At 35.7% G+C, this 17,219-nt stretch overlaps 2 protein-coding genes across 2 annotated transcripts; one reads left to right on the forward strand and one right to left on the reverse strand.

Moving 5' to 3' along the window:
* Positions 1-2,472: 2,472 nt before the first annotated feature.
* On the forward strand, positions 2,473-7,795 carry LOC138304859 (PI-PLC X domain-containing protein 3-like). Its single transcript, XM_069245190.1, has 2 exons — positions 2,473-2,662; positions 5,113-7,795. The coding sequence occupies exons 1-2, from the start codon at positions 2,554-2,556 to the stop codon at positions 5,946-5,948; spliced, it is 945 nt and encodes a 314-aa protein (XP_069101291.1). The 5' UTR covers positions 2,473-2,553; the 3' UTR covers positions 5,949-7,795.
* A 1,204-nt stretch (positions 7,796-8,999) lies between these two features.
* On the reverse strand, positions 9,000-17,173 carry LOC138304860 (PRA1 family protein 2-like). The gene is made up of 3 exons (XM_069245191.1): positions 16,981-17,173; positions 13,596-13,813; positions 9,000-13,071 (listed from the first exon to the last, which is right to left on the reverse strand). The coding sequence occupies exons 1-3, from the start codon at positions 17,157-17,159 to the stop codon at positions 12,932-12,934; spliced, it is 537 nt and encodes a 178-aa protein (XP_069101292.1). The 5' UTR covers positions 17,160-17,173; the 3' UTR covers positions 9,000-12,931.
* Between the last annotated feature and the right edge of the window lie 46 nt (positions 17,174-17,219).

The following is a 17,219-nucleotide window of genomic DNA, read 5'->3' on the forward strand; positions in this document are numbered from 1 at the left end:
ACTTAAGTGACGTCACAAGCGGTGCCCCGCAGGGGAGCATTTTAGGGCCAATATTATTTTTAATTTTCGTGAACGACATGCCAGAAGTTGTGCAAACTGTAATAAAAATGATCGCCGACGACGCAAAATTATTGAAAGGAGTAAGCAACAATGATGACAAAGAGGATCTACAGAGAGATGTTGAGAATATTTGCAAATGGACCGAGACCTGGAACATGCAACTTAAAGCCAAAAAGTGTAAACACCTGTGTATCGGTAACTCCAAGGACAACATTAACAAATATAACATCGAAAATGAAGGTCAAAAGAGTGAAATCACCAAAACTAAATCCGAAAAAGATTTTGGCGTAACTTTTGATAGCAAAATGAAATTTAGTGAGCATTCCTCCAACTGTGTTTCAAAAGCTAACAGATTAACTGGTCTGATCTTCAAAACCTTTACCTACATCGATACAACAATGTTCCTTAACTTGTACAAGTCCCTGATTCGGCCTAATATGGAATATGCATCCTGCATTTGGAACCCTATGTTACTTAAGGATAAAATTGTGATCGAGAATGTCCAGAGGAGAGCGACCAAAAGATTAAATGGATTAACCAACTTATCCTAAGAACAGCGTCTAAGATCCTTAGGATTACCAAGCCTTGAGTATAGGAGAAAACGTTCCGATCTCATACAAATGTTCAAGATTATCAACAACATTGATAGTCGACAAAGATAAATTGTTTACAACGTCTCCCATCACCTTCACAAGAGGTCACTCTAAAAATATCTTGAAGCCAGTTTCCAGACTAGAAGTAACCAAACATCGGTTTAACAGCAGAATTGTAGATATATGGAACAATTTGCCAGAAAACGTAGTGTCTGCAAAGTCTGTGAACTCCTTTAAATCGCGCCTTAACCAGCACTGGCACAATGAACCCTCCAAATTCTCTCCTACTTGCTATAGTGCTACCTGATCGATTATTTGATCACTTACAAGGATACGCCTCCAGAAGTCAAAAGGACTTAAATTGGTGTTTTAATTACATGATTACATGATTAATGCATTGTAATCTAATGTAATGGAGTTTGAGACATAATAAAATAGTATATATTGTATAGAAAAAAACATAGCTGTCTTTCGTGATCGAATTCATGAATTAATGGTTTCATGTCGATTTCCAGTGTTATAACCAAATATGTTCTGTAGTATCAATTATCAATTCACAACCCCCCCCCCCCCCCCCCCCAAAAAAAAAAATAATAATATACAAGTTATAAGGAAACAGTGACAATAAAAATAACTTATTTACTGAAAAAAATTAGCCATAGTGCTTACGTTTTGACTCTAAAATTTATATTCTTATTCATGGATGATCTGACCATCACTACAGACACCCATGTTCAGCAAAATGGATATGACAGTCCTAGAGGAAACAGCATCTTGGGCAAGAATGATCTTCAACCACAGGAAGTCAACTTGTAATAAAGATGGAAGAGTAACCACGCAAATTCCAACTAAAAATCCAGGGGGGGATAACAACAATTCGAATGCGTGGGAAAGTGGTTTGATGAATCACATCAGAGAATTGACGACAGGTCCTATAAGGGATGAGATGCATAGACAAAACAATCCGGGAAGTTCAAAGCCTGGATGTACCAGTAAGGTGGGATACAGAAACACCTATCCTGGACAGAAATCTGGAAGTACCTGCAATTCCAACTGCAATTTGTCCTCCGACTGTGTATGATGTGCTCCATAGATGGGACCTTGTGATCATCACTGTGGACTCTCCCCCTCCCCCCATATCCTGGGAGTCCTTGTATGTTTACCGAGTAAGTTATCCATCAAACCAAGGTAGTATTATGAATGAGAAACAAAAAGGCCTATGCTTATGTCACAGATTAAACTTTTTCCAGTCTCCACATCTCGGAAGCTCTTGTTCAAGAAGTTGAGCTTGGAAAAAACAAAAACATTATGTCTGTTGCAAGGTGGCTACCCGATTTCATGCTGGGTGTGGATGAAGAAGGACCCTAATTTTTTTTACCCCGCCCCTATCCTGGAGTGTACCGAGTAAGTTATATTAGTATTATGAATAAAAAGGCCTATGCTTATGTCACAGTCTCCACATCTCGGAAGCTCTTGTTCAAGAGGCCAAAAACATAAAACATTATGTCTGTTGAGGGTTACCCGACCGACGAAAAAAATTCGGGATTTCGATCTCAGATTCCGGTTCTGGCCATTACTTTAGAGTGAAAGACACTAAAAAACCGGTCTACTTCCAATGTAACCCTAAACAGACATTTTTTGGCTGTATTTACAACCATTAATAAATTATTTTCCTTTATGCATTTTACCTTTAATATTTCGAACTTGATATATAAAGAAAGGTGTTAGAAAACCGATGAAGAGAAAATCATAAAAAATGTAAAGGTGAAATAAAAACATACCTAAAGGTCTGCCGTCGCTGAGCATCGAACCACTTCTTGTAATGATGAAAACGGAAATAGTCTGTGGAAGGGAGATAACTCATGTTTTATTATATTCTTAAGATAAATTAGAGATTTGGATGACTTTTAGCATGGCAGGTTCGAAGACTGATTACAAGTTAACAGACTGGATGTCACACCTTCCAGAGAGTTGTGTACAGACACCATTGAATCAGCTTGCTATCCCAGGTAAGGGTTCCTTCCTACGTTGTTTATCCATGATGAAATAAAATAATAAAAGGGAGTTGGAAGGGGTGGGCAGATAGGTGGCTTTTGTCAGGCTGTTTACTAGGCCACCCTGTTGACGCACTGCTAATATTGGCGATTGTTCTGCTTTGTTGTTAATTTGTGAACATTACCTCAGATCTATGATGTCTACAGTATAGATCTTACCATTTTAAGGGCGGGTGCTTGAAATTCTTCTGGATCATGTAAAATATACACACTGATTTTACATAAAAACAAAAGCTTAAAAAGGGATCCTCACATCTGAACATGACTTACTTACTGTTTATATGGTAAATGATGTTTATTTTACAGCTTTAGCCAGAACTTAATTCACTTATTATAGTACATGTTTGGTTTGTTGTTGCAATTTGTCTGTAATACTAACAGGAGATCCAGGAAAATGACTTGTGGCCCCACCAGAGTTTGAACTCGGTACCTCTGACTACTGGCAGGATGCTCTCACGGATTGAGCTTGTCCACTCCCTCCTTCATCAGAGAATCTAGGATGGACAGTGGGCAAAATACTCATTAAATTACTCCAGCAATATCAAAGGCCTACGACAACACACTTTTGAATCAACACATTGTGTTGATGTTTTCTGTCAGAAGTTTCTCAAAGTCTTATATCTAATTGTATTGGAATAACCTGCATATGGGTAACAGTACTAGTCCTGCATTTGCGTAACAGTTACCCGTACTTGCAAACTTTTTGAAATTCCCATATGGGGGTATATTTAACGTTTTTAAAATTTTAACCTCAAGAAAGTCTAGTTAGTAACCCCTTATCAAGAAATAAAAGATTGATTTTTGCATATTTTGACCTGTTCTTTCTGATGGTATAGTCAGATTTTTGACATTTTGAATATTAGATAATTTGGACTTGCTAAATTGGCCTAAAATGAGGGCTCAAAATAGGGAGGGTTGGCAAGTAGGGTTACCTATTTCATTAAGTAAATTATTAAGTAACCCAAATGCAGGATTCTGTGAAAAACGTATGAAGTTGTTTAAGACATTTCATCAAAAAAGGGCAGAATTTTTTACATGGCATCACTAATTATTTTCCAACTGCTGCAAATTTGTGTTGCCAATTCTTGAAATAAAAAGACTTTACTGTAAATCACTTACCGTAATCATCCAAAAAAAAATAGATGAGGGTGGGGGATGCCATGACAGTCCCCCTTCAGGTTTCTCCAGGGTCCACTCACTAGCCTGACAATGTACTGATTGAGCTACCTGGTCACTGATGATTTACATGTATACAGTCTAGTACTACTACACTAGTAGCATGCCCCTATTTACAGCAACCAAATCATGTGGCACTCTTGAGTTTACATGCCCTTTACATTTAAAAAAATCAACTATAAAATCAAACAGAAGTAAGAACAATGTGTAATATAATGTGTGAAGAAAATCCAAAGTCAAGAAATACTAAAAATGTATACTATCAAAATAATTATGTTTTATCATTTTTCAGAATCAAACCGGAGAAAAAAGTAACGTTTCAGCACTCCTTCAAAAGTCTGATCTCTGTATAAAAAAACTCCCTATTATAAACACATGTACACATACAGGATAAACCTACAAATATCCATATAATTATATAGTCTATAATGCATTATTAATAAAACTTGCATCATTTTAAAGACCTGTTATACTCTACTTCATCCCACAGTATTTTGCATGAACCTGTATGTATCGTGCCTGTATTTTGGTATCAAATAAGCCCACTACTTATCTCTATAGGCCTGTGCCTATCACTTCTTTTATTGCCAGATAATGAGAAGATGCATGACGTAAATCCCCATATTAGCCATCCTATCTCGGCTGTATCCTAGCATTTCAGAATTTTAATATTTTAAAGTTTGTAAATCTATTTATGTAAGGTCCATCGCTGATAAATTTGGCCAACTTTGACAGTCTTTTTTCACGTCATATTTAATACCATCAGATTATTTTTGATATGCACAACTAACTCATAGGCTTATAAGTACAAAGTAGTGTGTTTTAAAGGCAAGGTGTCCAAAATTACCAGTACAGATGTACTTTTGATTTTCTGATTTTGTTTTATTTATTTATTGTTCTTGTATAAAACATGTTCCCATAGAAAATACAAAGAACTCTACATTGATAAAAATTAATCTTTAGATTATTTTAGATGTCAATATTATTTACTTATTATTATTTATTATTTATATGTACATGCATACTTTCAATATGGTATGTGATATGCAGAAGAATTAGAGATAAGCCTAAACTTTTGCTGTTAATTTTGGTATGTGATTTAAAAAAGTAGCACAGTTTTCAAAAAATATGCAAAAATCATGCAATAATGAAAATTTTGGTTTTAAAAGACAGTGAATGAAGTCTTTACGAATCTGTCTACTTGTAACTTAGTGTTTTGTTACCCACAGGCTCCCACAACACATTCAGCTATTCCATCAGCCCATCTGGAGATGTGGGACCGGACCAGCCTCAGTGGATACAGGACCTGACCCGAATGTTTGGTACAGCTGGAAAGGACACATTGTGTCGCTGGGCCCTCACACAGAACCTGACTGTATCTCAGCAACTAGAGCATGGAATACGCTACCTTGACTGTCGTGTCTGTTGGTCCTCAAAAACACACAATTTCCATTTTCTTCATGGACTAATCGGAGCTACAGTATCTAAATGTTTAGATGAAGTCAATGTGTTCTTAGAAAAGCATCCCAAAGAAGTGGTTATATTGGACTTCAATCATTTTTACTCCATGTCCAATACAGACCATGTTAACCTTCTGACTTTACTGACCGATAAACTGGGCAGTAAGATGTGTCCATATATAGACATGGACAGTGTGACCTTGGAGATGATGTGGGAACATAACCTACAGGTAATCCTCATCTACCAGCATGACATCGTCAGTGAGCACCTGACCTTCTGGCCACAGACCATAATCCGATCTCCATGGGCCAACACGCCAGATGTTCATGACGTTATGTCGTTCATGGATAAACAATATAAATCAGGACGAACAGACAATATATTTCACTGTTGGCAAGGTGTTCTCACGCCCGGCATGGCTACCATCGTCTCTAACTTTGGTAGTAGTCTTAAAGACGCATTGGCAACAAAACTGGCACCGTTTTTTGTCAGCTGGCTTAAAGATAAGAAAACAGGTAGTCAAGGAATTGGCATTTGTTCAATGGACTTTGTGGAGCATGTCAACTATATATCTACAGTTATAGAACTTAATCATAATTCATGATACCTTGTTGTCTTGTAAATTTACAGTAAGTTATTTTACATTGTATACCTTATTCGCCCTAATAAGGCCCCCCCTCTATATGTGGCCCTCCCTTCTAAAGAAGGAGTTATATACACACCTCCATAGATTTAAAGGTGTTTGATAAATGTGTGATGATTATAACATCTCCATTTTATATCACATGAACTATGTGTCTCATAAGAATGAAGGCATTTTGTGACAGATTACTGTGCCATAAGTAGAGTCAAGATTTGGCTTTCTTTTTTAGAGGCTTTTTGTCCACAACTTATATTTTGGTTCTTTAATAAGGCCACCACCCCACCCTTTTGTTACGTGCCGCCTCCGGCACTTATTACGGCGAATACGGTATAGGTTGTCTGTTGTCAAGAGGAATATTAAGTGACTAAAGACAGTTTGACATTTTGTCAGAAATCATCTGTAAACAAACAAGTACCTTTTTTGAATTCAATATGTATCTCTTATCATCCATAAATGAGAAAGTATAGAAAGAAGATTTTATTTTGTAATTATATTGAAGTTCATATAGGTTTTCTCTTGTGGTGTCTTGCCATTTAGAATGTTGTAGAATGAACTTTATCATAGAAATTATAAATATATATCATGACATTTTGATTCATATTTAGTTATGGTTGTGTTTTTATTCTTTTTAATGACTAAATTATTTGCTTTTATACTGCCAATATCATACAAACCGTTTAAATAATTTGCTTGTATACAGCCAATATTACACACTGACCATTTTATGTATTTTGTAAAACTGTGAAAAGAACATGCTTGTCCATATGTAGTTGTTTATTATAATGAATATGTGATATCATTTGCAGAATCTCTTGTATTGTGAATTTGTGAGGCAAGGTACTCTAATGTACAATCTGAATGACAACAAAACATTAGTAAGCATCGCAACGATCTGGCCCCAAATTCTTGAAACAAGAGGAAGTCAAATGTTTAACCTATGTTACAGAATGGAAAAAATGTTTTCAAATATGTTTATATAATACTGTTGGTTAGGGATTTGTGCCAGCCTGCCAGGTCCCTGTGGGTTACAGAATGGAAATATTGTTTGCAAATATGTTTTGATTTCAGTCATTGATTTTTGTTCCAAAAAATTGGGGCCAGACTCCAATTGGCCAGTTCCACAACCATTTTTTATATTAAATTCAAAGAGTTTCTTAATTTAAATTTCTCCATAGTAAAGCATTACAGAAGACAAGGATAAATATAAAAATTAAGAAACTTCTATTTATTGAATTTACAGCTTCATGTACCGGTATATGACAAGATCTTTTTGTTAACAAAATTACTTTGCATGACACTTTTTATGTTCCATCTATTTGTTTATGACATGGTTTGTTTATATGTACTTCAGTTGTTGTCATCACTTTGTTCAGTTAGCCATTTTGAAAGATATACAATTGAAACTTTACAATGTTGTAGTCCTTGCTCCTGACTACGGCTGTACAAAAATCAGTGTGGGGATTCCTGTTAATCATGTACATGTATTAGTGTCAATATTGTATTACAGTATATTATATGTTGTAATACCACAAGTTGTTTATCATATACTGTTATTGTTATCTCCTGTACTGTGGTTGTTATAGACTGCTGTAGACCAATCGTCAATATATGTATTATAATGACCGTTGGTTGGTCCTGTCAAATCCCTGTGGTTTACATTGTGGGTCTTATGTTGTGAGTTATATGTATTTGTTATACAATTTTTGACATAATTACATAAATAAAAATGCTAGATTTAAATTATATTTATTGTTAGTGGGCAATGTAGAATAAATTCTCAAAATGTTTTAGAATAAATGTTGTACTGTAGAATGTTTGAGCTGTCGTATTTTAGATGTCTTTGGGTGACCTATTGATTGACGTTTTCTATCCTCTTATTACATATGTAGAAGAACAGGGAAAATACACATTCCTGTCGAGTGCCCCGACCAGGAATCGAACCCGGGTCTCCGGCGTGGAAATCTACGGCTCTACCGACTGAGCCAAAGAAGCATGCTCCGTCAGCTGAGTGACAGAGACCGTATTTAACACTATTTACAAGTCACACCGACCCGCTCCTTTTACACATAGTACGGATGATTTTGATGGTACATGGTATTGCTGATCTGTTGGGAGTCATCATCATCCTTTGTTAATAATAATTGAACCTCTAGCTGCTCAGATCACATGTATGTGGGGGCGGTGGATCAACAGTGGTCAGCAGTCATTGTATTCCAATGGTTGGCTTCAATGTACATGTACTGCACTAGTATATAGTTATTCATCCATATCTGCTTCGGCAAGTTTGAACTCTGTATCTTGTCTATGTGCATCACTAAACAGGAAATTAAAGCCCGACCTCCACATAGAAGTACCCAATTATAATTCCTCAGATGTGTCTGTTGTACATGACCTTGGATGTGATACGAGAGCATCCATTTTGAAACTAAGGGACTATTCTCATAACAACTGCATGGTTGCCACCGAGGACACTTCACCTCAAACAGTGTCAGTTCATCGTTGCTGTGTGTTGTCCATTGTGAAGAAGAAAACATCATTCAATATCTGAAAATACGGCTATAGAAGGTCAACATTTCAATTAAACTATTCATTTTCTTATTCGCAGTTAGGGCGTAATTAGGTTTTCTGGCAAAGAAAATGCTTGGTTTTCTTACTTACTAACATTTATGACATCCAAAGTCATATAAGTGGTATACATCTGAAGAGTTCCAATTTAAGAAGTACGAGGTCTGCCATCCCTGCTCCCGGCACTCTGCCAACAGGTCCTCGTACTTGACACACTTCCTCTCATTGACATGCCAACATCACTCTTTCCATGTCACAACTTTTTGTGCTCTTAAACCACAGCACATTGTTTAATCTAAGAAAGGTCTGAACCATAACAAAGCGGCGCCTAAGCATGTTCAGATGAATGGCTTTAAAGTGTGCGTGAATAAAGAATCTTGTTTCAAGGAAACATTCATTAAAACAAAGAGTCCAGTTCTTCCATCTAAAAGTAACATACGACAATCATTAAAGTAGTATTATTATGTAGTTTATTAGAGGTTACAGACTTTGTACATGTTTAATTAAAGTACATATATCAACACTTGTCAACTTTGTTACACATTTCGGTCAACATTGTTAATACTAGACTAAATTTTACCAAAGGAGGCTGGCTTGTTTAGATTTTGTTATTTGGTGGACATGAAATAATTTCTGGTTGATTTTACCTGTGAGGGAGGTTCAACACGGTGTACCATACAACACAAACAGTGGTAGATACATCAATAGTACAATGTATAATATGACATCATCAATGATGTCATAATCAATGATGTCATAATCAAGTTGTTATAGAACCAAACACCACATTAACAAAGCCACATTCAATGAAAATGTGAACAGCTCTGTCAACACCAAAAAAAGTTAATCAAACAATATCGAGTACAGATGTACTATCATATGCAATTAAGCCTTAATCTAAATCAAATAGATTTAATTAATCATCTGTCATTCCTCGTTAGCCCATTAGTGGACAGTTGATGGGGAAAGACTAATTAAAGATAATCTAATTTGATTGAGTTAAGTCTCTTGAATTATAATCAATGATTTGAGTCACAGATGTCTCTAGATCTGAATAGTTCTTCTAAACAACATGCATAAATAATGTAACATAATAACTCAAGACTATAATACTGGGTCCCATAGCAAAGAAAATAAAAAAAAAAACAAAATGTTGATAAATTAAAATCACAAAAATTACTGAATCTAAGGATTTCTCTACAAAAAATATTAAAGTATGTAAATGAAACCCTTAAATAATAAAAGTCATGTTGACACAAATAAGTTACACATTAGTTGTGATGGTAACAGTATATTGATATTCAATAAATATTTTAAACTGTTTCCTTCTTTCCAATATTTCATCTTGAAGAAGATTCCTGTATGTTATTTGAATGCTAATTTGGTGTCTTTAGGCTATGTAACTGCCTTGGTTTTAGAACTATGGTACTAATAGCAGTTCTCTGGATTTTCCCCTCAGTGTCTTCTACAGCAATCTTATTTGGAATCGAGAAATAAAATCAATTTGATACTAATCCAAGTTTTAGAGGTTGAAAAAGATAGGTAAACAGAGCAACAAAAGCTATGGAATGAAGACATGCAGTACAAATCTCCCTTTAATATTATTGATGAACATAATCTTATTTGTTCATACATACACACATGGTGATTATGCAATATTGGGTATATAATACCAAATGAAAAGTTTCCATACCTTCAGTTACACCTGAGTCCAAGGTGATGGTTATCAATAATCCAGTGACAAGAGGCCACAAGGACCTGTATTACTTATCTCCATCATTCAAGTCCAGCTAGGTATGTTAATCCGTGCATGCATGCATGAAAATATGACGTAACAATCAGTACTTACAGTACTAATCCACAAAGGTAGACAACTCTGTAATATGCAATGACAATGATGTTGATCAACACAATGTAACACAAAGAAAAATGTTTATATTATCAAAGCTGAAAGCATGAGATTAACAATCCTCAACTTCACCCAACAAAATAAATTTTTATGACACCAACACACTCTCCAGATTCTGCAGACACAACCACCAAATGGACAATTCACAGAAGCTTGCCCTGTATAACACTGAAATAGGGAATAAAAAGCATGTGACTTTTATTGTGCACTCTATTGTAAGAAAACACCAAGAGATACAAATATCATGATAACTGTAATCTACTTTGTGAATAAACAAACTAACAGAGTTATCTCAGTTACATAAATCTATGTTAATCATATAATCATGTAGAGTTAAATAGGCTTAATATTATAATAGTTGACACATGCTCTCTCTTCAACAAAAAGTGAATATTCCAGCACCATTGATCATAAACAAAATATAATCAACACATTGTGATAATCAATCCTCAAAATCTTGGATATCTACAAATCAAAATCTCTACAATACACAATGTATGTTCAATTACCGGTATATTGGTACTGTTAGACTTATACACCTGTATTTGTAATAAGATATCAAATATCACTTTCACATGATAACTCTTACATACTAATCCCAAGCCAGCATAAATGCAATATCTATTTTCCAAAACTATACACCATGAAGTTTAAATTACACAAATTCTGTATTAAAGACTATTTTGATGGTAAATTATGGATATTAAATAACATCACTACTGATAATGGTTATGTATGATCTATATGATATTTATAGTCTTCAAAAATGTAATAAAATGAAGGCTGTAGTATGCTATTGCAGAACAAAACAAAATTCATCAATGCACAATATATTTTCGAAACAAATTTGTTAATATTTCTCATTATACCAAGGTAATAAAATATTTTAAGGGACATGAACCTTAAATAATTTGTTCTGTAAGCTTAGATATGGTTTTCGATGTTTATTGAATATTTTATTACAATGATTGGTTATCTAAAACGACAGGAAAACGTGGGGAATTCCTACCTCAAAAATGATAAAAATAGACCGTCATATTCTATTTTTGGAACACAAAATGAAAGCTGGCCGAAAGCGAGGTTATAGTGAACAATAAACTTGCTGACATGACAAGGAATATTAGTTTTCCACATTGTAAAATTATTTTCTAATTAACGATGGTTGACAAATGAAGTTTAAGCCATATTTGTTAGAAAACAATTTGTATTTAGCATAAGAATGATAAGTCAAAAGTCAAACGAGACTTTTCATTCGACAGGGCACCGCGAAGGGAGGTTCCTGACTTATTGCACATATGTACATAACGCAAGTATAAAGTGGGGAGTTGCTCCCGTCTCATGCATTTCAGTGATCCATTTATATTTACCTACTTTCCCAATTGCGCATGTTACTGACTCTTGACGTACACTGTTTTCTATCGGAATTCGTTTGTGTTCGCTTCACCCACGTTTTTGACCCACTATTTTGTTTACATATGCAGTGCATTGTGGGAGGTCACTTAAGTTCAACACTACTATACTATTGTTACAAAATTCGACCGGGTCGGTTCAAAATACAGAAAGATGGAATTTCCATTATTATTAATTTATTTGACACATTTGCACAATAATTGATATATATTACTTAGTAAGGTATCTGACACGTCTTAAATATGTATTTTACTCAAATTTACATGGTTTATTTAGGTTCATGTCCCTTTAACAATATTACCGATATTTTGTTGTAGTTTTCAATTGTTATCACCAAAAATTTCTCATAGTACCAAAATAATCTCCATACACCATATTTACTGAACAAACAAAGCATGCCGTAAAAAATTTCTCTGATGCAACAAATCATTACACAATTATCCTAACATGTTTAGAGTTACGCCCCTTTATGAGAATGATTTTTTTTGGCAAGGAAGACATTCTCAAAGAAAACTATTCTTTGACCGACAGAGAAATAAATTGCACAGAATAATGAATACATAATTGTTACATATGGCTAAAAATAGACAGCATTATTTTGAAATATCATAAATACATAACAATAAAATATATTGCACAAAGCTTCACATTAACAAAACCACCAAATAACTCTACATTTATTCCCCTCCTAAACCCTGTCAGATAATAGCAGTCTGTCTTCATTGATATGCATTTATATCAAGACTTTAATCTAAATATTACTTTTAACACAAGGGAAAAACTACAAATTGTATATATTAACACAAGGAAAAATTATAAACTTACGACAGGTAATTGAAATTTATTAACTAAAAAGCAATATTTAGATATTTGTACTGTATCTGTAATTTGTAAGTTGTAAAATACAGTGATAAATATGAGTGCTTATCGTTATTAAAAAAAGCTTGATGTTATTGACATAAACTAAGCTAAGGATCAGACTAATAGAGACAGTTATTAATAAATGTGATAAATAAACTGTAGAGAAAACAACGGGGATTGTGATCAATCCTGACTGAGATTACGAGCCAGCTTCCTGTTCCTGTCCAAGGCCTTCCAGGATGATCCCCATCGGCGTCCTTTTTAGTCCTATGTACTCCATCTTGTTTGTGATCTTATTCTTGACATTCCTCATTCGCAGTGATGCATGTAGCAAAATTACTAAAATGACAATTAAATTTTACTTTATCCATGTAAAACAATTTTCAAAAAGATAGCCAGCTATGGTACATAGATTCACTAGGTTAAGTAAACAAGGTCCTGGGAGTAAATTACAAACTTGTATGTATACAAATTTACTCAATACTCAGGCATAATTTTATAAGGATGACCCCTTTAAACAGTTCACTTTTAAAACAAAAGGCCAATGGGTCTTAATAATGCAAATGATGCAATATGTAAAATACAAAGAAAAAGAAAAAGGTTTCATGGAGCTTAATCAGCATTTAACTGAAGTCACTGTGGTCACTAAGTCCAATAAAATTATCATTACCAAGGGCAATAACTCAGTAAGCTTATGTTTGTGCCATTAAGGCAATTTTTTGACAAATTTCATACAATTTCAGAAAGAATGTTTAAGACCAGAATAACATTGTTGATATGTATATAACACAAAGGTTTCCAGCTATATTGAATACAATTTCTGTTAAATCCTAACAAAGAATTGAATTATAGATTGTACTTACAAAGCAATGGGAATGCTATGCCAAACATGAATACAATGACTGCACCAATCAGGTAGACAAGTACATAGCCTGTTGCCAACACGATAAGGATGCTGATGAGCGGGTGGTCTCGCTTGAAACGACGGGCAGTGAACTGGCTATTTGTACAGTAAACAAATGCTCCAAAAGCAACAGCTATGGCTGCAAATCCACAAACCATTTTCACAGGGTGAATAATACTACAACAAAGCAAAGGAAACTAAATTAATCCTTTAGAAGTATTTAAATTATAACAAAGTATGCTGTAATTTTGTATGCATCTTATCACTTCTTAATCCATTTATATTTTGGATTATGGTAATCATGAGCAAGTAGCAAAATTAGAAAAAACAAGAGGCCCAGAGGGCCTGTATTGATTACCTGGTTTTTAATGCCAAGTAATGTTCTGAATACATGTTCATTGTTTCTTTTTTTAAGGAATTTGAATATTTACCTCTTATTCCCCTATTGAGCCCCGCTCCTCCTGCCCCCGGGGGATCAGAGCCAAAATTTATACAAGTTCTGTTTTCCTTCCCACAAGGATATTTGTGGCCATATTTGATCAAAATCCATTTGGAACTCTAGGACAAGTAGCGATTTATAGGATTTACCTCTATTTCCCTAATTGGGCCCTGCCCCTTCTGCCCCCGGGGGGGTCAGGGCCAAAATTTATACAGGTTCTGTTCCCCTTCCCCCAAGGATGTTTGTGGGCAAATTTGGTTACAATCCATGCAGAACTCTGGGACAAGTAGCAATTACCTCTATTTCCCCTATTGGGCCCCGCCCCTCCTGCCCCCAGGGGGTCAGAGCCAAATTTATAAAGGTTCTGTTCCCCTTCCCCAAGGATGTTTGTGGGCAAATTTGGTTACAATCCATGTAGAACTCTAGGACAAGTAGCGTTTATAGGATTTACCTCTATTTCCCCCCATTGGGCCCCGCCCCTCCTGCCCACAGGGGGTCAGAGCCAAAATTTATACAAGTTCTGTTTCCCTTCCCACAAGGATATTTGTGGCCAAATTTGATCAAATCCATGTAGAACTCTAGGATAAGTAGCCATTTATAGGATTTACTTCTATTTCCCTAGTTGGGCCCCGCCCCTCCTACCCTGGGGGGGGGGGGGGGGGGGGGTCAGAGCCAAAATTTATACAAGTTCTGTTCCCTTTCCCCGAGGATGTTTGTGGCAAAATTTGGTCACAATCCAAGCAGAACTCTAGGACAAGTAGCTATTTAAAGGATTTACCTCTATTTCCCCTATTGGGCCCTGCCCCTCCTTTCCCCTGGGAGTCAGAGCAAAAATTTATACAAGTACAGTTCCCCTTCCCCCAAGGATGTTTGTGGACAAAGGGCTAGATATGGTAAGGGTCATCTATGACCCCCAAATCCGCTATTTTTCAAAGTCTGTTATTTTAAGATGTTATTCTTGCATTTCAAATATTAACTACATACTGGACATATTTGATAGTGCTGTAAGGTAATATAGCAGTTCTAGTTGCCATGGCAACCATTTTATTATGCATAAATTATGCAAAATGTGAAAATTTCATCAAAATTGGCATTTTTATGCAGTTTTTCATCTAGTTAGCATAGAGCGCATTCTAGAACAAACTTTATATTTCTCAAAATGATGTATTTTTCGAGTCTGCTAATTCTCTTAAAATATAAAGTTTGTTCTAGAATGCGCTCTATTGCTTTTAAAAGAAAAACTATCAAAATATATGCCAAAATTGACAAAATTTTCAAATTTGCATAATTTATGCAAAGTTACCATGGTTATATAGCAAAAACATACTTTCTGTCAACAAAAACATCATTAAGTTTTTATCAGGGGTGTATTCAATATTTCAAACGCAGCAACTTAATTTCTAAATACTTAATTTAAAATTTGGTAGATTTAGGGGCCAAAAAGAGCCATTAACATATCTAGTCCTTTGGTTACAATCCATGCAGAACTCTAGGACAAGTTGCGATTTATAGGATTTACCTTTATTTCCCCTACTTGGCCCTGCCCCTCCTGTCCCCTCCTGTCCCCGGGGGGTGAGAGCCAAAATTTATACAGATTCTGTTCCCCTTCCCACAAGGATGTTCGTTGGCAAATTTGGTTACAATCCATGCGGAACTCTAGGACAAGTTGCGATTTATAGGATTTAACTCAAATTCCCCTATTGGGCCCCGCCCCTCCTGCCCCCGAGGGGTCAGAGCCAAAATTTAACGAACGACAAACGCCACGCCATGACATAAGCTCACCAGCCCTTAGGGCCAGGTGAGCTAAAAACTGATGTGTAACAGGAGAAGAGAAAATGTATTGGCCAGACTGGGGCTCAAATCCAGGACATCTGACATTCAGGCATTTAGTGCTATACAGTGACTTGTGACACTAACTTGGGTCAATAGGCTTTTGGGTGCAAAATGTTTTGAGAGTGAAAAAGATTGATTCTGTAGCAGGATTGGACTGGGTCAACATCGGTGACCAGGTCAGCTAGTGATGTCCAACTGTAGCTCAGTAGTGCAGCGGTAGAGTACTCAGCGGTAGAGCATTCGGCTAGTGTTCAGAGTCCCAGGTTTGAATACCAGTCTGAATACCAGTCTGGTCTCAACATTTTCTCCTATCCCGTTTCAAAATTGGCACCCAACTAAAATACCTACAGTGGTGATATAAGGTTCTTGTATCATCGTATGTCTTCAAGGATGAAGACTTTGAAAAAGGAGGGAGGAGTGTAGTGGGATAGGAATGGGTCAATCATCTGTGACCAGGTAAGTAGATCAGCGGTAGATCAGCGGTAGAGCAATCAGGTTCCAGGTTTGAATCCCCCTCTGGCCACTACATTTCTCCTCTCCTGATACAATTTTATCAAGGATGTAGATGAGAAGGACATGTCACTCAGAGTTTGTACGAATATGTCGCGAGTGCTATTGTGTTTATGCACTGACCGTTGATTTGGGCAAAAACTATGCACTGACCGTTGCGTTGGGCAAAAACTGATTTTCCTTTGAGATCTGCCAGCACAAGCTTTGATCACAGGAGTTTGACGTTCTGTCAATAATATATAGTATAAATATATAAAAAATACCTCTATATACTATATAAGTTATAGTGTATAGGGGTATTATTTTTATATATTTACACTATATATTATTGACAGAACGTCAAACTCCTGTGATTCAACAGTTCAACACCCAGTAGTACTGATAAATGTAACAGCAAAATCTATGATTTAGACCTAATGTTTTAAGGTAATTTTTCAATAACGCATCGCTGTTTGGCATTTTAAATGTCATGGTAACATTACATAACATCGCGTGTTAGTCAGACAAATTGACAGACAAGAAAAAAAATGAAGTGTCAGCCAAGTGTCGTCATGCCACTTACCCGATCAATAAAAAGACAATCATTGCCGTCAGGAAATAATTTGTTTGGTAGTAAAGCAAATTATTCAATACTCGATTTGCCCACTTTTCTGGATCTTTAATGTTTGGCGTCTGAAACCGAGCCGATTCCATCATAAAGTCATTTAAAGTTCTGAGCGGTGCCACTTGTACGTCCGCCATGCTGTCAACTGTCGCTTATAATATTAATAAAAGAAAATAAAATATGCAAAATCATGTAAG

Source organism: Argopecten irradians, chromosome 12 (genome assembly GCF_041381155.1).
Source record: "Argopecten irradians isolate NY chromosome 12, Ai_NY, whole genome shotgun sequence".
Taxonomy (NCBI): domain Eukaryota; kingdom Metazoa; phylum Mollusca; class Bivalvia; order Pectinida; family Pectinidae; genus Argopecten; species Argopecten irradians.

Coding starts and splice junctions, on each gene's coding strand:
- LOC138304860 (XM_069245191.1), bottom strand. CDS start 17,159: ATGGCGGACGTACAAGTGGCACCGCTCAGAACTTTAAATGACTTTATG. Junction 13,814..16,980: donor ATTGTCTTTTTATTGATCGG/GTAAGTGGCATG, acceptor GCTTTGTTGTAG/TATTATTCACCCTGTGAAAA. Junction 13,072..13,595: donor CATAGCATTCCCATTGCTTT/GTAAGTACAATC, acceptor TTGTCATTTTAG/TAATTTTGCTACATGCATCA.
- LOC138304859 (XM_069245190.1), top strand. CDS start 2,554: ATGACTTTTAGCATGGCAGGTTCGAAGACTGATTACAAGTTAACAGAC. Junction 2,663..5,112: donor GAATCAGCTTGCTATCCCAG/GTAAGGGTTCCT, acceptor TGTTACCCACAG/GCTCCCACAACACATTCAGC.